Source organism: Rhodamnia argentea, chromosome 3 (assembly GCF_020921035.1).
Source record: "Rhodamnia argentea isolate NSW1041297 chromosome 3, ASM2092103v1, whole genome shotgun sequence".
Lineage (NCBI taxonomy): Eukaryota > Viridiplantae > Streptophyta > Magnoliopsida > Myrtales > Myrtaceae > Rhodamnia > Rhodamnia argentea.
In genome coordinates this window covers 9,737,064-9,764,184 of record NC_063152.1, presented here as the reverse complement: position 1 = coordinate 9,764,184, position 27,121 = coordinate 9,737,064, and the positions used below count along the sequence as shown (strand labels likewise).

Here is a 27,121-nt window from a genome sequence, read left to right as displayed (position 1 = left end):
TCCATAAAGGTCATGCCTAAGTGATGAAGGCTGAGTTTAGGTCCCTAGATGTTGGGCCCCTAGCTTGGGATCTCGGTGCTCATGCCAAGGTTACCGGCGGCCATGTCTATGTACTCGGGTCCCAAGCCTAAACCATTAACCCTCGAGCTCGGGTCCGTTGATGTCGGGCCCCATTCGTCGATAGTGGGGCCTAGGTCCCTCAAGGTCGGGTGCAAGACCCCGTTGCCCGTGCCCGAGTCCCTAGTAGCTGTCCCCCAATCTTTTGGGGCTAGGCTTGGGTCCATAGAAGCCGAGCCCGATACCTCGATTTTCGTGCTTAGGTGCATAAGAGCATGCCTAAGGCCCCTTGGGCTAACATCTATCAAGGTCAAGCTTGGTTCTTGGCGGCTCGACCCAACTCCCTAAAGGCCGAGTGCCAAACTTCGGTGCTTGTGCCCAAGTAGTTGGTTCCCTTGTCAAAGTAACTAGTACTTGAGCCCGAGTCCACAAAGGCCAAGTTAAGGATATCGATATCCGTGCCCGAGTTCCCAACGGCTATGCCTAGATACCTAGCTCTTGTGCCCAAGTCAAGGTCCGTGTCTCTAGAACCGGACTTGGGACCTCGGTGCCCTTACCCGAGTCCCCGATAGTTATGCCCTAGTACCCGACTTCCGCACCCGGGTAACTAGTGTCAAGCGCTAGTTCCTCAACAATTGGTCCCAGGTGATCTAGGTCCCTCGAGGCTAAACCCAAGACCCCAGTGCTCAAGATTGTCCCCGGTGGTCATGCTTGTGTATCCGGCTCTTGCACCCAAGTTACTAGTGCCCGATTCGGGTCCATCAAGGTTGGGCCTCGATCCCCGGTGATGGTGCTTGATTTGGCTGAGCCCAATCCCTAGCAATCGTGCTTAGGCACCTAGCTCCCAACCCCAAGTCAGCGAGACTCTAGCGTTTTGATGTCCCTTATGTGACATTAATAATGTATGTCACTTTAAGAAAATAAAATCGAGTCTTCCTTTGAAATGAAGGAAAATAATTTCAATTCATGTTCAAATTTCAGCCAAACATCGTAAAGTATTGCTATTTTCTTGGAAAATGCTCCTTTTTGAAAAATATTATCTAGAAATGTCAATATTAGCAAACAAACAGGGTCAGAAACTGTGGGCTTTCTACTAACTTAAACAAATCAATTAGTTGATTAAGTAGCGTCACCAAACAAAATATACGTTGATATGGTGAACTCTTCGCGATGGTAAAAGATTGGACAAAAGTTACCAAAAATCGTAAACTATGTCCTTTGTGAGATATTTACCCTAAATTTTTTTTTGTGACACCAAAAACCGTACACTTATACATGTGTGACATATTCATCCCAAACTTGTACCAGTGTGACATATTTACCCAAACTTTTTATTGTGATATAAAAAAACCTAAACTAATGTCCACGTGATGCATTTACCTCAAAAGTCGGGATAAATGCGTTGCACGCCTATAAGTTTGGAGTTTTTGATGTCACAAAAAAATAATTTAAGGTAAACATGCTATACAAGTAAAAGTTTGGGGGGTTTTTGTGTCACAAAAAAAAAGCTTGGTAAAAATGTGTCACAAAGGTACAAGTTTGATAGTTTTTGTGTCACCGGAAAAAGTTGAGGGTAAGCGTGTTAGAGTTAGCATAATTTATGGCTTTCGGTGGCTTTTTCTCTAAAAGATTTAAAGAAATAAGGCAATAAATTACAAAGAAAGTAAAAAGTAAAGGTTTATGCAAACGTGCTTGCTAATGCGGGCTTTGTACGAAGTTACATCAATTAGGTGATTAGCGTTACCAAGCAAAAAATTCTTCGATCTTGACGTGCTCCCTCTCCGAAGTTATGCTCCTCCCCTTTTTGTAACATCTTAGCCTTTTTTTTTTTGTTGGTTTTCAAATTTTATATATTTGGCTGATGTGGTGGCCATATTAACGTTGTTTGTCTTCGAAAAATATATATAAAAAAGTCATGTCGATATTTTCTATAATTCAAATACGACGGAAAAGATTCGATTGCACCGATTTGACAAATTTTAAGATTTTATTACATCTTCATAAGTTTTAAGTCTCGATTGCACTTTCGCGATAAGTTTAAGGATTTTCAGTATAAATTATCCCTCCATTTGCATGTGTCGGTTATAGAGGCCAATAGTCTCACAATCTTTTACAAATACCACTTAAAAGGAATCCATGAAAAGAAAATCGACATATGAGTCAACTCAATCTCATAATTACAATGATACTATTAGCCTAAGCCTACAAAAGCACTTGGATTTTCAACCCTTTAATAATTGATGCAAACTATAGCCAAAACAAACCTAAATCTCGAGCAATAAATAACGTGTTTTGTGCGCGCATGCATGTAGAGGGAGACTCTAAACCCTAAAAAAAGAAGGGAAAAGAAATCTATCAATGGATACCAAACTGAAAGCACTAGTCTCCCCACTATCAAGAATTAGTGGAATACTAGATGGGTTTAGTGGAGTATTAGGATTACGAAAATCCAAATTAAGTCAATAGAAAAGTAAAACAATGGAAAAAACCATGAACCCCAACCTCTATCTACTATGATACATTACTCCATAAAAATTTTCTGGATAAAAAACCTCAAATTATATCCATTATAGCACATTAAAAATTTTCTTATCCCATTAAAAATCTCACAACACATTTGACATCCATCAAGGTTTAGTTATATGGTTTTTCAGCCAAAACGACATTCTTTTTGTTTCCCTTAAACCACGTGGGCGCCATATCGTTACAGTTTGCTTTCCGCCATCTATGAAGGCAGATTTTTTTTACGGTACTCGTGATGGAATGTTGATGTAAGGTAATGTGCCGTGCAAGTACAAGTTTGTGATTTTTGGTGCCACAAAAAAAAAATTAGGATAAATGTGCCACAATGTGCATAATTTGAGATTTTTAGAGGCATTTTACCAAAAGAATTTGATAAAACAAGGGTTATAGGCAAGGCATCATCTTGCTATCGTGATTAATCAATTAACTTAATCTAATCACACAATTGAATGATTCGAATGCAAGGAAAGGAAGCAGGTGGAGCCAGTGGAGATGAGAGGTTGTCCCCAAGGGGGGGCAGTGGCCCGACACGGTGCATGTGAGGATTTAATCCTAGTGTTCTTCGTTCTTGTTGATGATGACGGCGACGACGACCGTGTCGTCGGACACGGTCACTGTTCCTACGGATGCCTACAACTTGTGCGATCGTGTGGCTTATCTTTCCCCATTTTGCTTGGACATGAAGTACTATGCGGGATCAACGCCAACGTCTGGAGACCATCAATGGCTATTAAATTGATTTGGGTAGTTGTCGATCGAAATATTTAGAGTTCACAATGTTTTGTCGCTTGATGGTCCGCAGAAGGTTACGCTGTACTTCCCTAAGCGAGTCGTAGATCTATCAAAATGAGTCAGAAACTCATATTTAACTCATATAATGGGCTCAATTGTTGTATTGGTTGATTATATTTAATAAATACGTCATAAACTGGTTTAAGCATAATATGAGTGGTGAATGAGTTGTAAATAATCGTAAATAGATTTATAATTTGCTTAGATACAACCCATATCTATGACTCTCTCTTCATTCTCTCTCACCCTCACTCGATCTTACGCTCACTCACTTTACACTCTCAGCTCGGTTTGGATATGAGTTTTCCTATATTGAATTGAATTTTGAAGTCCTTTAGGAATATATATATCGGGTCGGGTCATGTATGAGTCGCTAGATTTGCATTGCAATATATGAGTCTTACAAAGATTAACTGAGTCTATTTGAGTTGGACCATTTACTTTGGTCTAGCAACTAGCGATTGTTTGATGAGCTTAGGGTTGATTACGAAGGAAACGTTCCATGATTATGATCATGGCTTGATTAAGTTAGATTCTAAGTACTTATAGCATAGTTGATCATCTCTTTGAACCGTTCGCTTTGTACAAACATTTGCGTAATTGGGAATCGATATGCCATGCTTCTCTACCATACTCTCAAGCCAATGCCTCCTCGAGCTCGAGTTTGCCAACGACAAACAATTTATGGGGCCTTTGTTTCGTGGAAAGGTACATAATTATTGACCAAGTCATTAATATCCCGGATCCTCCATGACAAATGATTGATTTACCCAACGCTTATACGATCCGACTTTTGACAAAAGAAACTCGAGTTGAGTTCCATCCGAAAAATCTTTCAAACTTTTCTTTACTAATTGCGTTAGTACAATAGGTTTTTCCTCCTTATATCCGATTAATAATCTTCTTTAAGATATGCATATTTTGGGATGCACAGGTGACTAGTAAACTTGACCAACTCAATCATTTTGTGCATGTTGCAATTGCTATTGATGAGATTCGAGACGTTGAGTGAAAGACGCTGTGAAAATTGAGAATTAGGAAGTAAAAATATCCGAAATTAACTAATTAATTAATTATTTACTTATGTATTTATTATTATTATTATTATTATTATTATTATTATGTTGAACTTTCCTAGCTTCATCGGTTGTAATTTTATTGGTTGGGCCACGACAATAAATGGAAAAGCTGAGTTTTGGAGCTGTCATTTGGCCCCAGGCTAAGGAATTATTTTTTTGTCTCGGAATCAGTCATCCATTTGATTTTCTTCTTTTTTAATCACAGGGGGGATATGAGGATAAAAATATATTCCCTAGGCTTTGGCTGTTTTGGGGTTGTTGGACACATGCGTGGTGGATGGGATTTCTCATCTTTGAATGTTGCAACCATGTGTCAGCAACTATTAATTTCCACCAACTTAGTGTCCCTTTGTTGTGAAATATAAACGTGGACCTGTCTGGACTCTGAATGGAAACCTGATCTATTATGGATGTAGACGTATGCAGTCACATGTGAGGCTCACATGTAGTAGTGATGAGCGATTTTAGGATCGATTCGAGTTTCACCTAGAACTTAAAATTTATTTATCGGAACTGATTTCCCAACTTTTGAAATCTAGAACCTACTTTGCATATCCCGAAACTTATCCTGTTACAGATGTTGAAGTTATTGTTGTCCCACATCGCCTAATAACGAGTCTTATATGCTTTTTATATTCATGTGGCCTCCCTTCACCTAATAGTTTAAGCTTTTGGATTAGACTTTCTAATATGGTATTAAAGTCAGTGTTTTCTGCGTAATCTATGTAAATCAATAAATAATGCAGAAGAATAAATGGGGAATTTCTATGTAATTCGATATATCATAATGAACATTACATCATCCTATTTATAGGTTTTATATCACTTTGTAAGGCAAGATATATCAATCGAGATACACATAATCAAAGATATACGCGCAATCTTGAGAGATACAGAAAATTAACAGAAATATTTCTAAATAAGAAATTATCCTAGAGAATCCCCGATAATTTCTAGCATTACTCCTCAAACTCAAGATGACTAAGTCAAACTTGAGTTTGTAATAAGTGTAATAGTGCCACGAAAAGTTATTTCTCCACGAAATCAACACTCAATGGTCGGTGGATCCGCGGCAAGGCGACAATAGGTTTTCTAATATATGCAACATGTGCGATTGGCATCGAAATCTATACGGCTGGCTTGGAAAATAGTTACTAAGTGATGCAACCTGTGCGATCGGCATCGAAAGAAAAGCCACCTCCATGAAAAGGCTCTACCGATCAACACAACCATTTTAGTTGGCGTCGAAACACGCCCATCATAGAAAGGACTTGCGCACATGAAGTGAGCACTGTTAAGCGAGTTGCGGCGATAGGTTTGTTTTGGTGTATATCGAGATTCTCGAGGTGCATGGGGTGTGCACCCAGTGCACCATGGTTTCCACAAGATCAGTAGCTCTGATACCAAGTTAGATTTTGTGGAACCACCGCCAACTGTTCTAATAGCTTAAATTTTTGGGTTGGACTTTTTAACATGGTATCAAAATTAGTGTTGTCCGCGTATGTGGGCCCACCCCCCATTAGTTAATTTTCACGTGCCACTCGTAATCTTGTTTGCACGTGAGAAGGGGTGTTGAAATTGTTGTTGTCCCACGTCGCCTTACAACGAGTCTTAAATGCTTTTTATATTCATGTGATCTTTCTTTACCTAATAGTTTAAGATTTTAGTTTGGACTTTCCAATAACAAATTCTAAGGTCAGTTTGAAGGTCTATCCAATTTCTATCTATATCTTAAATTAAATGATTGCAATGAATCGTCATCTCTCAATCATAGATCTCGCTGAAAATGAAAGTAGAGTAGATTACACACCCATCATCAAAAGCCACGAAATACCATAAAAATGCGTGAAAACATAGAATAAGAAAAACACAAATATTTGTTCAAAGTTTCACTTGAAATCTAAAACTTACCAGTCGGAACCGGTTTCCTAATTTTTTGAATCAGTAACCTATCATGTATACTCCGGAACCTAAAACCCGATGATGGGAGCCGGTTCTCCAATTCTTGATTTTACCCCGAAACCATGTACACCTCTACTCACATGATCGTCGAGGGGTTGGACCTATTCTTGTAAGAGAAATTTCTCTTCTTTTGTTATTTGTGCCCTTCGTTTATCGAAATCATAGCACGTGTTAATTAGTGTCGATGAACTCATACATCGAGACCCATAAAAGAAAAATGCAGGCTAAATGCTGGCGGTAGTCTTTATTTGTCGACTTCGGTCAAATTAAGCACTTATGTCGATATTTTTGTTAATAAAGCCTCAAACGTCGTGTTTACATCAATTTAATCCCGCACAACCGACCTAATCGCCAATGTGGTATTACAAGTTTATGTAGATGAGATTTGTGTTTACACGACCACCTTATTAATTACCAATGTCGGTGTCAATACGAACCACATGCATCACAGTTGGTTGTTATATTTTTTGCTATTAGTTACTTTTGATTTTAAAATTTTAAAGTTCGAAATCTGGCTATGTTATTACAAGCCAATTGTGTTTTCGAGGGAAGGAGTTAGAATAGTTAAATATTAAATCACGCCTTCATCTATTAACTTAAGGTTTTAGAAAAGTTGGCAGAGTGATCTCACAAAATCTCATATGATATCAGAGTTGAAGGTCTTGAAGCCCCTATTTACCTCTCCAATTAAAGATGTCCACGTTTAGTACTAGGCAAAGATCTTACTAAGCCCCGAGTTCAAATCTTTTCCTCCCCAATTAATATGTCCAGACTAGACTAAGCGTGACATCATGTCTTCATCTATCGGTTTAAACTTTTAGAATAACAATTAGCTTGAGAGGTCCCACCACATCTCATAGAAGGGAAAATGGAAGGTGTGTAGAAAATTGGGTAAAAAATAACGTACACAACGAGGAAAACTATAGAAAAAAATATTAAAATATCCACATTTTTCTTCACCTATTTTCACCTCCACCAAATCCCAAACGCAGCATTAAGGTCGCTCAAAAGCCAAAACTATTATATAACAACGTTTTTTTTTTTTTTTTGGTTGCCTTGAAGCCACACAAATCATGGTCTAACTAACTACAAATGGACGAATCTTGTCGAACAGTGACTGAATAGACCAGTAATAAGCCGGGGTATTGATCAGATAAGACATGGAATGGAATCAACATAGGGACGCGAACAATTTATTAATTTTTTGGCACCTCAAGATGGACAAAAAAAAAATAATAGGTAAATTTCGTGGATAATCACCAGCTTCAACGGATTTTACAGTTAGGTCATTTGAACATAGTCAGAATGCATTTTACGTTTGGCTTTTTTGAATTTGTTATACTATACGCATATCGACTTGTTCTAAATATAGGATATTCGAAGCCTCCGCATATAATGTTTTCGTGATTTTTAGGATTTTGGATTAATCTGTAGAATTTCGACGGCAAGATAAAAACTTGGATTTTTCAAAAGTCCATCATAATCTTCTTTCTTTTCACTTTTTAGTTTTTTTTTTGTTTGAACATATTTTCACTTTTTAGTTGAATTATTAAAAACCCCTTGGCATCAATCAAAAAGCACTTTCTGACCCCAAGGGGCAAAGGCACAAGTCAACAAATTCGGCTTCTTTCATTTCTTGTCCCCCCCGCCATCAGTAGGCCAAAGCGATTTTTGATCCTGAAAAAAAAAATGACTGCTTAAACTTTCATTTAATCTGAAAATCTTACAATATTTTTCCCCCTTAAGGGGAAACGAACTTCATTTTTTAAGTATAAATCAATTTGGTAACAAACTTCCGGAGCAGACATTCATTTAACTACGCAACTTCATTTTTTTTTTACTTTTGGAGCATTTTTTTTGCTCCAAAAATAATTTTAGAGCCACTTGAAAAAGCAAAAAAATATATATATTTCTTCAACTTCTGCTCAGAAGTAAAAGTAGAAAAAACTAACTTCTTACTAGAAATTGATTTTCAGAGCAAAAGTGTCGCCATGCACGTCCTTAACTTCTTATGGAAAAATGAGATGGCATATATAACCATGGAAAAATAAATTTTTTGAAAACATTTTCATCACTTTTAGGTTTATACTTCAACGGATAAAAAAAAGAAGAAGGATGATTGAAATTCTAAAACTATCTTACGATGCGCGCATCTACACTCTAAATTTCGGGTGCTTATTTAAGTACTAAATTTTTTTAATTTATTTTCAAGTCTCGATTAAGTGATTTCGATGATTTATCTCACCATCAATACTTTTTTAGGCCTTATCAATTAATGTCGTCACCTTGCCCGGGAAGCTAAAAGACAAGGGTTGGAGGAAAACAAAGCTTTGTTCCCATGGGACATCCCTAGTTTGGATCACTTGAAATTCTTTCACGATTGTTATGAACTAACAAATTTTTTTTTTTTTTTTGTCATTTTCAAATCTTAGAGGGAAAATAGATAGAGATGGATTAATGGACCAAGTCATGTCATGCGTGATCTAGTTTGGATCGGGAGGCTCGTGCTTGGTATAGTTTCCTATATGCTACATTAATGCATCTACATGCCCATAAGGTTCCTTTATTCCATCCTTTATCTCGTGTCAGCAATATCTAAATCACCATAGCCGTTGATCAACTTTTCAGAACACGGTTTGTGGTAGATAATCTTTACCCATTACATGATTTTGGAGTAACTGAATTTTCGGGAGAAAAGACTCCGTTGATTAGTTTTGATGCATGTTGTTGCGGATTGTGGAAACAAGATCGAACTAAAAATCCGTTTGTTTGGCGAAAAAATGTAACATTTCTTGGAAATATTTTTCGAGAGGTCATTTTTCAGAGAAATGACAATACTTTTCATTGTTTAGTTGAGATTTGAAAATGGATTAAAAAATACTTTCCGTCATTTGATAAGAAAAAACTAATTTGATTTTCTACGTTGTTGTTTGGTCGAAAATTACTGATGGGGATGCCAATCGTTCTTCGTGGTAAGTCTAGTGCTAATATGATTTTTTTTTTTTGTAAATTTTCTATAAAAATAAAAATAATTTTTTTAATAAGTATTTACTTTCTTTCTTTTTCTTTTCTTTTTTTCCTTCTTTCCTTCTTCCTCCACCGCGACCGGTCATAGGCAAGCTCCGGCTTGCCGGATCCGGGAGAGCTCGAGCTCGCCGACCCGCATCTATGGTCGATCGTCGGCGAACAAAGATAGGAAGAAGGAAAAAGAAAAAGGAAGAAAAGAAAAAGAGAAAATAAAAAAATAAAAAAAATTTAAAATAAAAAGAATGTGAAGAAATACAGGGAAGAAAGAAAGATGAAGTTATTTTTCCCACATCTGAGAGTATTTTTTCTATTGGTGAAAAATGGTTTCCTTGACTAACTTATTTTCTTTGAACCAAACACCCGAAAAACTAAAAAACCTTTTCTTAGAAGTTATTTTTCGTGAAACAAATGAAGCCTATAAGTTTATCGAGCAAAGTAATTCCCCTTTCATCTTTTTTTTTTCTTAATTTGAGTTTCTCCACTGTCCGAAATCGTTTCATGAGAGATAACGAGATCGGTCCAAATAAATTGAACTCACGAGTTTTAATAATTACTTGGAGTGCATGAAATGTCAAGACATGATACATAATGATATCAATCGCTCAAAGAAAGTTTTGCAGACATGTTCGGGGAAAGCTTCTATTATCCCTTGCCTTTAGAGTTAATCTGCATGTTCCACTAAATCAAGACTATTACATCATAGCAATGTCTAAGAGTCAATCACTTAATGATATCATGCACGAATATATAAAAGTCTTTACCGTTCGAGATGATTTTATATCCCTTGGGAAAGATCTTTGGGGTTTTCGGCCATTGGATCATCAAAAAAATTATGGTGACAAAAAAAAAAAAAAAACACAAAAAGTACAAGATAAAAGACAAATTTTGCAAAGAAAATCCGAATATGACATTGCATGATACGTTTAACTTGATAGGTTACACGAATTAACAAGTTTCTATCATAGTTTAATTATTTGAAGTGGAAATTGTTGAGAATAACATTCGTGCATAATTTGGGCCGGAAAATACTCGAGCAGCTATAAGCTCGTTATTCTCCATATTCACAGCGATATCTTGGCGGACGACTTTTCAGCTGCGTGGATACCAAGCACTCACATCACAACACCTAAATCTCTAGTGTTCTTATCACACATTGTTGAATTTTTGCTGTAATTCTTTCGATCGCATTAGAATTGAATTGCTAGACTAGCTAAGTTCCCATGTTATTTGGTAAAAAAAAAAAAGGTGAAAAAAGCCACAAAAAAAAAATCTCAAATTATATCCACTGGCCACATTTATCATAAACTTTTTATCATGATGCCAAAAATCCTGAATCTGTATATGTGTGACACATTTATCCTCCGCCAATGTTTTGCCACATAACAGATAAAAATCTACCTATATAGACGCCGAAAAAGCAAATGGCGTTAACATGACGTCCATGTGACTTAAGTGAAATAAAAGCAACATCTAACGGAACCTTAACGGAGGATAAACGAGTCACATAAGTACAAACTTGGGTTCTTTCGTCACAGGAGAAAGTTTACAGGAAATGCGTCATAGTAGGGCGAAATTCGAGATTCGCGATGTCACGAAAATAGTTCAGAGTTAAATGCGTCGCAATGTAGATAATTTGAAATTTTTTTGTGTGACTTTTTTTTTCCCTAGCATAAAATCAAAGTCATAATATTTCAGGTGGATGTGAATCGTGGACACAATTATGACGCGCGAACATGGATTGCGAGCGGCCCGGCCTTTTCCATGGCTATAGAAGTGTCCTCCGGCTTTGTCCTCATACGAAGAGGACTCTCCCAAAGGGTGAAAGGCTGTGAAGCACAAGCGCCTCTCCAAATCCCAAAACTTCCCATTTACGCACTCTCTCTCTCTTCCCCCACGCGACAGCGCAATGCGGTGACCAGACGGCGGAGATGGAAGCTTCGAGATGGTCCGACGGGTGGTCGCCGACGGGAGCGCCGGCGACGGCCTTGCAGAGAGAGGACCACTGGCGGCACTTCGACAATTCGGTCAACGCCGTGTCGTTCGGGTTCGTCGCCACCGCCATCCTCATCTCCATGTTCTTGGTCATGGCCATCTTCGAGCGTTTCCTCCGGACCACCTCGCCGGAGTTCTCCGCCGCCGCCGCCGGCGACCGGGGACGCCGAGGCCGCGGCGGCGGCGGCGGCGGGGACCTCGAGTCCCAGATGGGGTTCAACCCAAAGCTTAATTACCCTTCCCCAAAGGTGAGTTTTCAAACTTCAAAAGGCAGAAACTTTTCTTGAACTTCCATTGTTACTGTTCTCTTTCTCTGGCTCTTGTTTTGGGGATCAGTGTTTTTTAAGCTCTGTTGTAAGTCATGTTTCCACTGCAATTTTAGCAGAGGACATAGCACATTCTGCTCTACTGGGTTCGCATTCTGAGAGATTTTTCCTTGCAAAGTTTCTTCCTTTTCTTGTTCGTTTGTCTCTGGGACATAAATTTTCTTGGTAACCAAAGGGAAAATCTGGTGTTCCTAAGGATGTTGGGAGCGGATCCCATCCATGGGAGATGGGCATTTGCTATGGGGGCTGATTTGCTTTTGGTTTGGGATAATTTTCCTTGACAATTTTGGATGTTATTTGATGTTATTTGCTTTTCCTTTTTGCCCTTTTTGTTCACTGCACAGAACTTTCATTACTGGTCTGAAGGGCGCGCGCTCTCTCTCTCTCTCTCTCTCTCTCCATGTTACTGTGGTTTTTGTTTTTATTGGTGAACTTGGTTTTACCCTTGGCCTCCTTTCTCTGTTTCTGTCCTGTCCCTCTGTTCTTTTTCGCTAGTCAACTGGATGATGTTGGTGTCAACAGTGAGCCCAGTTACTTGAATTATCTACAGACTAACAGTTGATACTACTTTGCAAGAAGACTGTCACGATTCCTCTTGCCTATCCCAGTCACTTGAATTTTTCCGTATGCAAAGACGCAACAGTGTTGCAATATTGAAAATCTCTTGGGTGATGCCTGCATTGTATGAAGAACTTCTTGGTCACTTAGCTCCATCAATATCAATATCGATTTGAAGACAATTCAGACTTTTTAATCCTGCTGTTTCTTCTCACACTGACCAAGAAAGGAAAACATAATTTTGGCGAAGTGAAGTCTTTGTTTAAGTTTTTGCTTTATTTGAAACCCAGCTAGCACGATCAAGATAGTGATAAGGTATACCCCTTTTTTTAGAAGTCCTATCTGGTGGTTTTATTATTGCAGTAGGGTATTAAATAATTGGAATCTGAGTTAAGGTGTGTTGTAAAGCTTCCATCATCTCTAGGATTCATGCACTATAAAGCCAATAGGGTGGTCCAGCATGAATTGTTTTTGGCCGAATTTGTCCAATTATTCGCGGCATAGCCCATAACTTTGCATCTTGTCTGGCTAGTAAGTGAACTCTCTGCTTTACTACGAAGAATGTGTCGGAAAAAGGCATTTTATATTCGTGCACCTGCATCAGGAGATTGCAGATGGCACATAGCGAGTTCGAATTGTCTATTTGATGAAAGCAATAAGAGATTGATGAAATTATAGGGTTTTTTTCAGTATGACATTAGGTCCAATTTCAAACCAAAAGGGTGTTAATTGTAATCAATTAAGACAGTTCTGTTTCTGTATGAGGAGAGCGAAAACTTTTGTTCTTCAAGAAGACGATTCCATTGCCCTCAAACTGCTGCTACTCTACAGTCTGGAACAATCATTGCTGTGATGACTAGCTTTACTGGTTTGTAATTCGATAGACATTGCTCTATTGGGTGACTCTTTTTTGGTTGACAGACTTGCTCTCCGTTCAGGATATTGGCAATACTGATGCCCGTCATTTGTTTGTGAAGTTTTCTGTGTCCTGTTTCTGTTTACTGTCTAGTAACTAACCCATTCCATACCCTATACAGAGTAGACATAGTGCCTAAATCTAGCATTAGTAGTGATTGAATTCCTTCTATGGTTCCACATGAGAAACCAGTACAATTATAACCTACATGTCCAATTGAACTATGAGCTAGAGGTCTGTTGACTTTCGCTTGGGCCATGGCGGCCAATGCTCCTAAGATCATACAAGCAACGCTGCAGAAAAAGAAGATTCATGCTTGCATCTTTCCTGTCCATAGGCCAGATCAGATATGTAATTACTGGAATAATTGTTGGAGACTCAAATGGTGGATCTGCCAGCATGATAACTTATATGATGTTCTATATCTCCATGAATCTAGGAACTTTTGCTTGCATTGTATTATTTGGTCTAGGTACCGTGTAATTTGTCCCTCAATAATGAACTCAGTGGCCACCGCACCAATGCGACCTCCTGTTATGCTGCTGGATCGAGCCCTTCTCGTCTGGGGGGCCTGATTAGATCTAGTTCTTTCTCCATCGATTTAGTTAATCTCCATCACATGCAAAAATTTTGCTTTCAAATGCTCTACATAGGACTAAATGATTGCCGTGCTTGCAGATGACTGTCTGCACGAGTGGTGTCTCTGTTGTTATGCCGGGAGACAGTGTCCCGACCTTCATCGCGCGCCCAGCTCCCGTGCCTTGCCCACCAGAACGCGTCTCGTGGCCTCTCCATCAACATCTTCCCTTTCCCCATCATCCTGCAGAGGGCACTAGCTCGAACAGAAGCTCATCCCCCACTCAATGACAAGCAGACACATGAACGGTTATTTTGCCAGGAGGATGTGGCGATTTACGACTGATTCGGAGCACAAGTCGGTAACTGTTGAAAGTGGCGCTCCGAACTCGGAAGCATGCCCGCCGGAGATTGAGGTTGGGGTGCTCTATATTTTACTCCTGAGATCTTGTATCTGATGTACATAAGATTCCACGATTTCGAGGTTAGGCCTGTTGCCAATTTATTCGAGTCATCCCGAGAAGTTGCAGAAAAGCTTTGTAAGACATGTTGGTAAAATGCATCATAGTCCATTATTGATGGATGTTGTCACCTTGCAACTTGGTGACCATGGCATTTGACCTTTTTATCAAAATAGAGTTCTAACATAAGCTATTTATCGAAATAGGATTCTTAGGCTCTGTGTTTTTCGCAAAAAATAAATGGTTTAAAAATTATTTTTTTAAAGAAAATAATTGCTTGTACAGCCTGAAATAATTGGCTAATAGAAAAACTCTCATGTTTCTATGTCTCCTTTTCTCAAACCAGAAATTATAGGTAAATTAATTATTTTTTAATTTATAGAATTTTAGTCTCGACGTAATCTTTCAATTAAGTGAATTTTGAATGTTTGAAGAAGCCTTGCGTAATAAAAATAATCATATAATTGAAATCATAACGAATTTTATTTGCTTTCAAGACATTGAAGTACTCAAATTCAATTGGTAATATTTTTAAGAGGAGTTTCATTTAACGAAAATAATTCTACGACAAGTGTTGTGAAATATAATTTTTACTATATCAAACGTGTTATCAGGTTGTTAAATGTTTAAATTTACTTCAATTTTTGAAGTGGAACAATTTACTCTATATTACCGTATAATAATTTCTCTAAAACTAGAGCATGACCTTTTTTTACTATTAATATCAGGAAAATGATCCATTCGTTTCGCGAAAATTGAGTGATTCAGATTTTTCTAAAACCAATCCCTTGTATCGCTTGAAATCATTGATCAATAGAAAATATTTCTATTGTCAACGACAATTTATGTGTATATATTCTTGTAGACGGTAGACGTGTTTTTCGTTCATGTATTTTTATAAGCAACATAAGTAATCGTTCTACGCTCCTCGTGTAAGGCGGGACGCGGGCTTGTTGTTCAAGAAAAGATCATGGCATAGTTTCTTGTCGTCCATGACCATGGACATTGGACAACACCTGACCCTACTAAAAAATACAAGTATTTGCTTTCCATTTTACATAATCACCTAGAGACAAAAACTCAAACCTTACAAATTACGCGACGGAAACCGAAGACCGCGACCTCTTTCTCGTCTCTTCCCCTTTGTTTTGCATATCACGCGATGGTCACATCACACGACGGCGGCAAGTGACCGACAAGTCGATCGAAAATGAGAGCAAATCTTATATGGCTCCAAATAGAAATGCTCTTTGTCAAGATTTACATACCGCTCCGACCACTTACTACCCGATTTTTTGAGTACGAGTGTTATTTCCCTTGTTAGAGTATTTAAATACTGAAATTATGTCTTAATCTAATGATGTAAGCTTTTTGAAAAACTGACAGTGATCCCACAATATTTCATATCGCATCTCTAATCGGGATATCCCGACTCCTAAACCCGAGACCAAAGTTCACCCTACATGTGAGGGAAGTGCATCTAATTTGGAAAATTTCGCATTTCTGATCTCATCAATAACAATGTGATAATATTTATTAGAGATTACTAGAGAGAGCAACTAGCACAGCGATTTAATGCTCGTTTGCCTTCCATAGGACCCGAGTTCGAATAATTAGAACCATTCTCATGAACCTTTACACACTCACGCGAAGAGGGTTATCGTGTGTGGGTTAAAGGTGATCATCGGTCCGACCTAACCTTGAGGCCGGGATCGAAATTTGTAATCAAGCTTGTCCATTATTAGTGTGTTTATATACAAATCTTCGTGTTTGGCCAAGTTATGAATTTGATGCATTTAATTGACATGAGTTGAATGGCTCTTGTCTTTTCATGGAGAGGCCAGTTTTTGAGTGTTCAATTGGAGAACATGCTGAGTTCGCTACGAGTGACGCGAGATCAAATCTACGGCAAGATTGAGATTGATTTGGTAATATTATCTTTGTGATTTTGGTGATATGATTGCATAGCAGATGCTATCATTACGCTTTTAATCTTCACATAATGCCATTTAATTTTCTTTGTATTTATAAGGTTACCTTAGGATTTGAATTAATGGTAATATTACTGAGATCTCGCACCTTAAAAAATTGAAAATTTGCCAATATAATCATTTGGTTAATTTTGATTGAAAATCGCTGACCCGAAATGCTAGTGTTCTGCGTGGCACGACCACTACTAACGTAGACAATTTAAAGTTTTTTTTTCCTTATTTTCCTTTTCTTTTTCGCTTTTTTATTTTTTTTCTTTCTATTTGTTTCCACCAACCACTGGGCCTCGGCAATTGCTAGCAGAGGTCTCAGGCCATGGGCGAGAGCCGGCGAGGGGTCGCATGGCCTACTTGGGGGAGGGTCGATGGAGAGTACCAATAAACAAGCGGCGTCTAGCTAGCGACAGCTAATTATAATCCAAAAAATGAAAAAGAAAAGAAAAGTTATCTCTACCCAATAATAAAAAGCTAGTTGTCTGAAGATTTTCCACAATGACGTTTTCTATAAGGAGCATAGGATATAAATACGTAGGTTTTCCACGTTAGTCTTCCATTGAAAAATACATTTGGTCGTTTGTCACAATATTTGTAAAAGCCTACAAGAAATGAGATTCACCCATCATGATTACTTCCTCCAACCTACCTCCATTTGTATAATTATTTAACCAAAGGTAAATTATTTTAGAATTAAGGATTACTAGCAAGTGACATTGCTCACCTTCTAGTAATTTGCAACGATTTAGATATTATGGCTTGTGTACCTTCTAAATATGTACAGACTTCATGGCGCACTTTGGGTACCACATGGGTTCAAAATTCGAAGAGCGTGATATCGATCTTTTAACCACTAGTTAACTTGTGAGAGACGATTGTGTGTGATGTGTGATGAAGAGTCCTGGAAATTTAAACTCATCCCAAGAGGGAACTCGTCCATTCTTATTTACTCTGGTTACGATGAGTAAATATTGCGCGGAACAAATGATCGAATAATAAATAAATAGAACAAGAAAATAAATCGAATACTAGATACACGTGATTCGATCGTAGAAATCTACGTCCACGAAGAGAGCAAGAACGCATTCCACTATAGAACAAACGATACACGAATATTACAAACCACACTCAAGTCGCTCAAACACTCTCGGTTTTTCCCAAATCCAAATTATATCCAATAACACAGGGTATTTAGCTCCCAATTTCTCGCGAAATAATCTCTTAATTTCGTAAAGAAATTAAAATAAATCTTAAACTCATAAGATTTAATCGACTTCGATACTTGAATAATTGATGTAATTCTACTAACAAAATCTACGGAGAAGACCCTTGCCAAGCACTCGACGACGGCCCTTCAAAGTAATCTGCACGTATTGATCAACAACCCGACCCAACTTGTCCACAAAAGAGTACATTTATATGTGCCGAAGCTGATCGAATTCTGGTCCCTATTCAAGTCCAGTTGGACTTTCCTATTTCAAGCCTTAGACCAACACCCATTAGGAAAGATGGTTTATTCTCCAACTTCGATCTGTACGAGTTCGCTTCTCTTTCCGACACAAAGTCAGATTCCTTAGACTTGGACTCCAACATAGAAAAGGAATACAAATTTCCTATTCTTGCACTCAGACGTCCTCAAACATATATTATCCAAAAATGAATATCCAACTTTCCTTTAATAAATCTCGTGTTTGATTTTTGTTCACGAGCTTAAACTCAAGACATATTATAACAGCAAATTCATTACGGGAGTGTCGAGAGGGCCTCCAACCCTAGCTCCGGACAAGTTTGAGAGCACGGGAAGTTGAAGGGCTCGAACTCGCAATCACATGGGTAGGATCAAAACAGTATCGCCAGCTGCGTTGCATCCCAAGAGATCCTAATTCTACTGTTGCAATATTCATGAATTTATCTATGATTTAAAGGCTTTTTGGTCCAGATCGCGTGGATTTCACGTGATAATTTCTTGAACTCATCTGAACTGGGATTATCGTAGAATTTTCTAAAGTTTCGTGTGCTTTTTCTAGTTTCGAGACTCAAGCCATGCTTATTTGTTCTCTGTACTCCTAAAAAGTCAAAATCAACCCCTTTTAGCACTTTCGTTGAAATTTAACATATTATGCATATTCACAAATTATGATAGAATTACATGCTAAATTTACCTATCAATAATACTCAAGGTACGCTCGCCACGAAATTTAGGAAAAGGTCAAAAGTAAAAACCACTCCAAACAATATTATTCAACCACCGGAATTACGTAGCATTAATTTCTATGTGCTTAGTCTTAAGGCGTGAATGATAACTATTTTATTTTTGAAATCAATTTCCAGCTAGAAATAGATTTTTCTATTTCTAGTTTCCGGACGAATTTTTGAGCAAATAAACGCATTTAATAACGAGAACAAAATTTCTGTTCCCATAGCGTAAATTCGTTTCATAATAGCATAATTGCTAGGATTGCCGAGGATTGGTAGAGGGTAAGCCAATGGATCGGCGATCGGCAAATGGCGGACCGGTGGCCGGTATGCTAGAGAAAGAAAGAAAGTAATGAGAAGAATTCTTATTTCTCATTTCTGTTTCGGACTTAAAGAAATTGAAAATTTTAACTTCTTATTTCTATTCTAAACATATTATTCCAAAAATAGGAAAATGAAATTGCGTCATCAAACGAATTTCTGTTCCAAATCTTTTTTGGCATATAAAATAGAAAAAAGAGTGATTATTATTCACGTTCTTATTCACCCATAAGGGTCGAATTAACAAATCTTTGATAGATTTTTGCGGTCAATTCGGCATCTTGAAAATTTCACTAGAGAACGCGAGAGATGTCGAGATCAAATCCTATTCATAATTCTTTTCGAGTCATCCCGTGAGGTCGAGACGGGGCAGTTGCCGTACCGTCGAGATCAATCGATTGCCGGCACCGGACATCTGAAGCCATCAACCAAAAAGCTTCAAATTCACTCCACCGAAAAAAAAAAAAAAAAGAAGAGAAGAAAAAATTCCCGGTCGTGTATATCCAGATGGGCCATATGACGGAGACCCAGCAAGATGTGGGGCGCATCCTAGGTGGTGTCCCAGTGCCACTAATCCCACTGTGCCGTTCGCAAAAGCGCTCCCTTTTTTTCCTCAATCGAATTCGAAAAACCATTAAGGAAAGAAGACCCAGAAACGAAAAAACATTTGCTTGATATTCTCTTACACAGCTGCAGCGCAGAACATGACAACGTAAACGGGGAAAAAAATCGGAACTTTACGGGGAGACTTCGACTCTCGAGCTAAAGAAAGAACGAACCCAACATCGTCAAGAACCTGCTTTTTCAGTGAGACTCACCACGGTTCACGCCCCTTCAGTCTTGCCCTTTGTAATCGCATTCAAGGGACGAAGATTTGGAACATTATTCCTTTCGATTCGCTTTCCCATTTTGATAGTTTCGCGTTTTTGTCAGGAAGGCTCTGTACAATACGTATCTTCCTTCGCCGGCTTTATTGGTCTCTGTCTTGTGCTCGTGCTTTCGCTTTACCCTACTCTACTTCACCGAAACTTGTGAGAGAGATCGTCCTCGGTCTCTGCTTCTGACGTTTCTTCTTCTGGTTCTCTGCTTCATTCTTCTGATACACTCCTCATTTTCTAAAATCCCAGTTGGCGAGCAAGCTGAAGTGTTCTTTTCTTTTTGGGCTTTTGGGTGTCGTTGTTTTGGCCATTGAGGCCGCTTCTTGTTTGTTTCCCGTGAGAGTGAAGTGCGCAGAAGAGAACAAAAGGGAAGGGAAGGAAAAAATTGGGATTTTTGAAGCGTAGCCTGTCGGGAGTGTCGTGGGTTTTGCGAAATTGAAGATGGTTTCCCGGCTGTTCGTGCTGGTGTTCTTCGTTTGCACGGCGTCGGTTTGCTCTGGCCTCACTGATCCTCGCGATGGTGGGTTAATCATTACTGATGGGAGTTTACATTGCACGATCTGGGTTTTAAGATTGTGTGTGTGCGCGCGTGCGCGCGTGCGTGTGTGTGTTGCACTGTTTTCGTGTTTGTTTAGTTCGTGCGAGAGGAGAGAAACAACTCTTGAAGGGGATTTGTAGCAGCTTTACTTGGTTAATGCTCAACATTTTTATTCCATTTTACATGTGTAATTTCTTGGGTTCTCTTTGCGAGCTGTCTTTTCTCTATCCTTGCTTGTTGTCCACTCTTAGGTAAAAATTGTTGTTTTAATGAACAATTCTTCCGAAGCAAGCCCTGGGGGAGATGCATTTCGGAGTTGCATCTTTTGTAGTCGGTTTCTCTGTAAATTATCAGTTGTTTGTTTAACATGTGAACTGTGAAATCTGAATTATGTACCTTATGTAAGCTCCTTTCTGCTTTTCAGTGGCGGCAATCAATAGCTTGTATGTTTCACTGGGCTACCCGCCCCTACGTGGATGGCTACTTGTTGGAGGCGATCCTTGCAGCGACGGTTGGCAAGGTGTGGAGTGTGTCATCTCAAACATAACGGGACTGTAAGTCTATTTCTCTCATTCCCTTTTACAAGTGTATTGATTCAGTATGCTAAGTCATTTTGAGTCAGACAGAAATCTGAGTGGAGCCAATTTGGGTGGAGAATTGGGCCTCAGTTTGGACTTTGCATCACTCTTGTCCATGTGAGTGAATGTTTTTCCATTCCAATATTTGATTGACATCATAACAATCCTTGTTTGATGAGATCTATACAACCCTGCTGCATGTCTGCTTAGATTGTATCAATGGGCCTTAATCTGGTTTGCACCTCTTATGTCTGAAGTTTGTGACATGAGGATCCTGGGGGAGCTGAAAATTCTTATCTGCTCTGTTCAATGCAACATCAGAAGTAAGGGGTCAATAATCAACTCGTGATTTTTTAGAAATCTTATAGATGATGGGCATAGAAGAAGGAATTAGCAAAAACTTGCATGCATCATGTTAAATGAGTGAATGAAGATACGTACTTCTATATGTGGGAAACTGAGTCATGGACATGCATTCCTGCCAAACCTTTTGATCCTTCTAATTATTGTTAAGCAGTGATTTCAGCAACAATCGGATTGGAGGGAGTGTTCCATCCCATTTGCCACGTACTGTTCTTTCAATGTATGTTCGAACTTTGCTAATTAAGTTTCTCTGTTTTCCTAACATCGGAAGCTTTCATTTGAGAATAGTTATTATTATCAAAGGGACACTTCATTTGGGCCTCCCTTTCCATCGTTTTTTGTATTTTTTGTTTCCTCGTCATCTGACATAAACTGTTTATTTCCTTAGGTTGTTGGGCAATAACCTTTTCCGTGGAGAAATTCCAGACTTGTTCAAAGAGCTTACCAGTTTGGCGCATCTGTAACCAACCATTTCTAGTTTTATCGTTTTTCTCCTCTTTTTCTTCTTCTTATATTTCAGTCTGATCTCACTCTCTATTGCAGAGATTTGTCAAGCAACAACCTCACTGGTCATTTACCTCCATCAATGGGAAACCTGTCAGCTGTTACCACATTGTGGGTACATATCATTATGCAAAAAGATAATCTCCATTGAACTTTTAATATTTCTAATAGCTCAGATGATCTTCTTCTTACAGGCACTTGCAGAATAATAAACTCATTGGGACTCTGAATGTTCTAGAGGATCTTCCCCTAGTTGATTTGTACGCTTCTATTTGTTTGATCCTACTTCCACTTTTTCTGCAGATTCTAGCTCTTGAGAAACTTCTCTTAACTTGAAAATATATGCTGCGTTCATAAGTTGAAGACTAATAATATGTTTATGTGTAGGGATATAGAGAATAACTTATTCTCCGGGCCTATTCCTCCAAAGTTGCTGACTATTCCAATTTTCAAGTAAGTTTTCTCTGAATGGTGCTTGGAGGTGAATTTGACACTTGCTGCTTGTATGTTAATCTTGGGCTTGTTTTGCACTCACTTTCAAGTTACTCTTCATCATTGATGTTCCAAATTACGATATTGTGGTGAATTCCTGTTGTAGTTTGTGATGTTTGGTTATCCATTTATTTATTAAACTTTTTTAATAATCTTTCTTCAAAATATTGTACCCTTGGGTCCTATGGCATCTCTAATATATGGTACTAGATACATGTAGGATCTGAGGGCAGTAAATTTAAAGATACAAAATTGAAAAATAGGGTGACAAATAGATTGACAACGCCATCTCAAGTAGTCCCTAGAATGGGAGAAAAGGAAACATCCTTCAAGTTTAAGATAATGAACATACAATGAGCCTTCGTATGTTTCTTTTCTTTCTCCGTGAATTCTTCCTTAGGAAAGAATTAAACCCTACAATAAACACTCCCCTCATTTCTTTTCCATTTCTTGTATCAAGGATTTGTAAGTGTCCTTCTGAATCCCAAACTCTTTAGTGTTTTAATTGGTAATTTTAAATTTCTAGTTTCCTATTCTTCAATCTTCAATTTGTATTCCTATTTTTGTTTGTCGCATTTGAAAGATTAAACTATCAATAATCCTATATTTTGTGCTCTTTACTATTTCATCTTCTATCTGTATTCCTTCTTTATTCTTTCCCTCAACAAAAGCTTCTTGCCGTTTTCACTACAAACGAAGGATAGTGAAGGAAATTGTTATGGTCTTACCTGGGTTGTAGAAAAATTCATCTTCCTTCCTCTCATCCAATAGAATGTATATTCATGTCACTGAAGCTCAAGATGATGGAAAATTGAATTAAACTTCCTTTGTCTCCATTCATCAAAACAGATAGAGTAGTGTAATTAAGAAGAAGTTCAAATGATTTTTTTGTAATGCACTTATATGATTTTTGTGTAATGCATTTTTAACGATCGTTGATGGTACATCCTCAATGTATGGATGATTTCCCCTTAAAATTTTGTTTGTAATCTTGTGATTTCTAATTAACAATAAATTTATCAATTTCTTCAACATTCATGTCTTCAAGTATACTGCTGTCTTATCCTGTGGCATCTCTTGCGTGTGTCCATATATGCATAGTCAAATCTAGTGGAGTTGCTTAATGGACCAAGTAATCATGATGCCTGATTCCAAAGCCACTGTTGTTTCAGAAATGACTAGGATGAACTCTTTACCTTGTGTAATTAAGAAGTCTTCTCATGCTTCTTTTTGGTGATTAATAGCGCTGCTATGTTCCCACCCTGGTGATTAGCAGGGATTGTGATCCAATTTCCAATTTTTAGTCTACACTTGGTTTTGTACTTCTATATTGTCACCATATCGTTGGTCATGCAGAAAAGGTGGAAATCCTTTTAATACAAGTGTAATTCCATCACCATCAGCATCACCAGCACCAGAGCCAACCTCTGCACCTGCTCCATTCATAGGTGGGCCACCTTCTCATGGCGTGCCTTCGAAGCAGGGAAATGGATCTTCTGCAGTGGCACCCCATTCTGCTCATTCAGAGGGAGGGTTGAAGGTTAGAAATGTCATTTTGATAGCTGGTGTAGGGGTTCTGGTGGTCGTTGCGATTGCATCGCTTTGCCTATGCTTGTGGAGATGCAGCAAAAGGAAGCAAATGAATGAGACGGTCAAGAGACATGAAATGGGTGTATACGCAAATGGTCAAGGGGCTACCAAAAGCAAAGATTCTTCACGACAGCCAAACATAAATTTGGAGAGATGTCAGTCCGTGATTACCTATTTTTTACTATTAAATTGATTGTTACATTCGTGTTTAGCTTAAAAGATTGTTACATTCGTGTTTAGCTTAAAAGATGGTTTTTATTTCATCAGATGTTCCACGAAGAGCTGTTCCTGAACCTTTAGGCAAGATGGGAGAAGGCCATGGAAGAGCCAGTTCAAGTAACAGACAAATGGATGTGACCAAAACATTGAGCTCGAGGCAGAAGAAAGACCAAGTAGGAGACGCCAGTTTGCCCATGCAGCCTGTGGCTTCTCTTCTCGCACCACCCATTCCGGATGAGAAAGTTATTGTAAATCCTGCTGTTTCTGCTCAGCCAACTGTGCGAAAACGGCCTTCTGAGAGAGCAGTCTCTTCACCTTCGGTCCCATTTTACAGCATAGCATCTCTCCAGGAGTTCACAAACAGCTTTTCTCCTGAAAACTTTGTTGGAGAAGGCACACTTGGAAGTGTCTACAAGGCCGTGCTACCTGATGGAAGGGTAAAATATCATTTGAACTTGATCACAGTTTTTAGGTTCTACTAGAGGGCAGCTTTCAAGTCTGTTTTGTTAAAAAATAGAACTCTTTTTCGTCTCTCCTATTAAATGCAACATGTTCCTTGCCAACTCCATCTGGTTTCCTATTGTCCATGATTATTTCAGCTACTAGCCGTCAAGAAGCTAAAGGCCACAGTTTCTGGGCAGCAGAGCAATGATAAATTTGGTGATCTGGTGTCGAGAATCTATAAGCTTCGGCATAGCAATATTGTGGAGCTTGTGGGCTACTGTGCTGAGCATGCTCAACGGCTACTTATTTATCAGTATTGCCGAAATGGGACGCTGTCTGATGCATTGCATGTGGATGATGAGGTTCATGGAAAACTTTCATGGGCTGCGCGGATTCGTGTTGCCATTGGAGCTGCAAGAGCCTTGCAGTAAGTAGCATAGCTAATTTTGTTTATCTATTGCCAATGCAAGCTTGCGATGGAAAAGGACAGCGCAATAAAAGTAATGCTTGTTACGGCTATTTGTTTATTAACCTCCTTGCTCGTGTCTTAAGCTTTTAATGCCCTAGGTGGTTTTCACGTCCCAATTTTAGTCATTAAGTCTGTAAACTCATGGTATCTCCTTATTTGGTGGAAAGGTATCTGCATGAGGTCTGTCAGCCTCCTGTTGTATACAGGAACTTTAACTCTACCAACATCCTTCTAGATGATAAGCTCGAAGCACGAGTCTCAGATTGTGGTCTGGCTTCTCTAATATCATCTGGCTCTGGAAGTCAGGTAACACGCTTCACAAAATGTACCTTGTCGACTCGAATCATGATCTTGTCCCACTTTCATCTAAGTTAATTGCACTACGTTTCCATTCCATTATATGATGTATTAGGAGTCTCCATTGAGAATAGCCGTAGTTGAAATGCTGGGGAAAATTAAGATTGTTGGATAGGTTTTTAGGCCCGGAGATACTGAGTAGGATAAATTGAAGCAGGGTTGATCTTCTGGGTGATTTGGTAAAAATTTCTTTTAACTGCAAACTATTAGCTTTTTCTTTTTCTTTTTCCCAGTTTTCGTTTCTTTGTTGATTGATCTTTGCTGAGTAAAGTTGCTGTCTCAACTTTTTGGAGATATTCTCGTAAAAAAAAAAAAAAATTGGAGATATTGTTTCCATGAAGAAGTTTACTGAAGGTCCAACTGATTATTCAAGTCAACGAAACTTCTATGGACGACATGACTACATGTCTATATCTACCTTATTTTAGATGCTAATTCGGGTTTTGGTTGAGTTTTTCTAACATCGACTGCTTCTATCTCAGCTTTCCGAGCACCTCAATCCTAACGGTTACACTGCCCCAGAATCTGAGTTGGGTACCTGTTCCTGGCAAAGTGATGTGTACAGCTTTGGAGTTGTAATGTTGGAGCTTCTCACTGGTAGGAAGTCACTTGACAGGTACACAATTACCCAGAAGAAAAGCCTATTCTTCTCTTCTTTTTTCATGCTTTCTATACTGTTCTGATGATTTTAGATTTGAAATGTGGTGCTTGTCTTTGACCTTCATTGTTTGTTTTCACATGAAATTTTCTCTTGTAAAATGAAACCTTTAGGTCACGACCCAGAGGGGAGCAATTTCTGGTTCGATGGGCAATACCCCAGCTTCACGACATTGATGCGCTGTCAAAGATGGTGGATCCTTCGCTTAGCGGTTTCTATCCCACCAAATCATTGTCGCGCTTTGCCGATATAATCTCTCGATGCGTCCAGGTATAGTAGCCTCAAATTTATTTATTTTTATAGATTTTCCACGTATATATGCTTGTACTGGCCTTCAATTTTTCGAGGGTAACGAATTTGCTAATCCTTTCAAAATAGAGCACGTGTGTGTGTATATATATATATTCTTTTTTGGCGGCTGCTTGGTAAACACAGACCCATTGTTTCTGCAGAGAGAGCCAGAATTCAGGCCACCTATGTCTGAAGTTGTGCAGGACCTATTGCGGATGATGTGAAGCGAAGTTCAAAATCGCGCTGATATTGAAGTTTATTAGGTAACTTAATAATGTCTATTGCAATGGCCTTGGAGAGGATAAAGCCCAGAATACTTTAATTTTAATCACAGTGTGATATCGGCAATGGTAACTTATCGTCTGACTCGTTCAACCGATGAAGCGGACGTTCATGTTGGGGTCGAAACTTGTACCGATGTAATGGGTGGCTTTGCTAAAAAACTTAAGAGATAGATATATTGTGCAGTTGATGACAAGTTGTAATTGTTTGGTTCTACGATTCTTTTCTTGTGCAGCAGATGGACTTCTCTTTTGGCATGTTGGACATAGGATTGTCCCATGATCAGTTTAATCAGTTCTTTGTTCATTTACAACAATTTTTGTGGTGAGACAACATCTCTTGCTGTTTGATTTTCCCAACCCACTTTTTTTCTTCATTGTTCAGATTGCCTCTCCTGATGTTTGTGTTTTCTGCGATGTAATGATTGAGTTTGGCCACACATGATTGTTATGTTAATTATAGCACATCATTAGGCATCATTCCATCAACAATGTACATATTTCCAAGGTGGGAAATGGGAAAAAAAAAAAAAAAAGAACAACAAAACGTTAAATCAGAGAGCAGACAACGGATTTTGAAAAGACAGACGAAGGTGGAGACAGGAAAGATCAAAGCCTGTCTTAAGCAGAGAGCAAAGGAAGGCCATGTTGCTTTGCACGTGTTGTGGATGGAGACGGGCCAATGGGAAAA

At 38.6% G+C, this 27,121-nt stretch overlaps 2 protein-coding genes across 5 annotated transcripts; both read left to right on the top strand.

Moving 5' to 3' along the window:
• The first annotated feature begins 11,235 nt into the window (after nucleotides 1–11,235).
• LOC115750418 lies at nucleotides 11,236–14,391 on the top strand. Of its 2 annotated transcripts, XR_004016478.2 has the most exons (3): nucleotides 11,236–11,680; nucleotides 13,911–14,170; nucleotides 14,205–14,391. XR_004016478.2 is itself a non-coding variant. In XM_030687758.2 (2 exons), the coding sequence occupies exons 1-2, from the start codon at nucleotides 11,369–11,371 to the stop codon at nucleotides 14,097–14,099; spliced, it is 501 nt and encodes a 166-aa protein (XP_030543618.1). In that variant the 5' UTR covers nucleotides 11,237–11,368; the 3' UTR covers nucleotides 14,100–14,391. The 2 variants fall into 2 exon arrangements, 1 of the variants encoding a protein (XP_030543618.1); XM_030687758.2 differs by having other exon boundaries at nucleotides 11,237–11,680; nucleotides 13,911–14,391.
• A 5,027-nt stretch (nucleotides 14,392–19,418) lies between these two features.
• Nucleotides 19,419–26,668, top strand: LOC115750414 (protein STRUBBELIG-RECEPTOR FAMILY 3-like). Of its 3 annotated transcripts, XM_030687750.2 has the most exons (16): nucleotides 19,419–20,005; nucleotides 20,053–20,166; nucleotides 20,609–20,738; nucleotides 20,811–20,879; nucleotides 21,280–21,345; nucleotides 21,514–21,585; nucleotides 21,669–21,740; nucleotides 21,824–21,889; nucleotides 22,017–22,082; nucleotides 23,478–23,866; nucleotides 23,979–24,367; nucleotides 24,530–24,801; nucleotides 25,011–25,149; nucleotides 25,683–25,816; nucleotides 25,972–26,128; nucleotides 26,311–26,668. In XM_030687750.2, the coding sequence occupies exons 2-16, from the start codon at nucleotides 20,088–20,090 to the stop codon at nucleotides 26,371–26,373; spliced, it is 2,163 nt and encodes a 720-aa protein (XP_030543610.1). In that variant the 5' UTR covers nucleotides 19,419–20,005; nucleotides 20,053–20,087; the 3' UTR covers nucleotides 26,374–26,668. The 3 variants fall into 3 exon arrangements, with proteins under 3 accessions (XP_030543610.1, XP_048132421.1, XP_030543611.1); XM_048276464.1 differs by having other exon boundaries at nucleotides 19,419–20,166; XM_030687751.2 differs by lacking the exons at nucleotides 19,419–20,005; nucleotides 20,053–20,166 and adding an exon at nucleotides 20,304–20,518.
• Nucleotides 26,669–27,121: the final 453 nt, after the last annotated feature.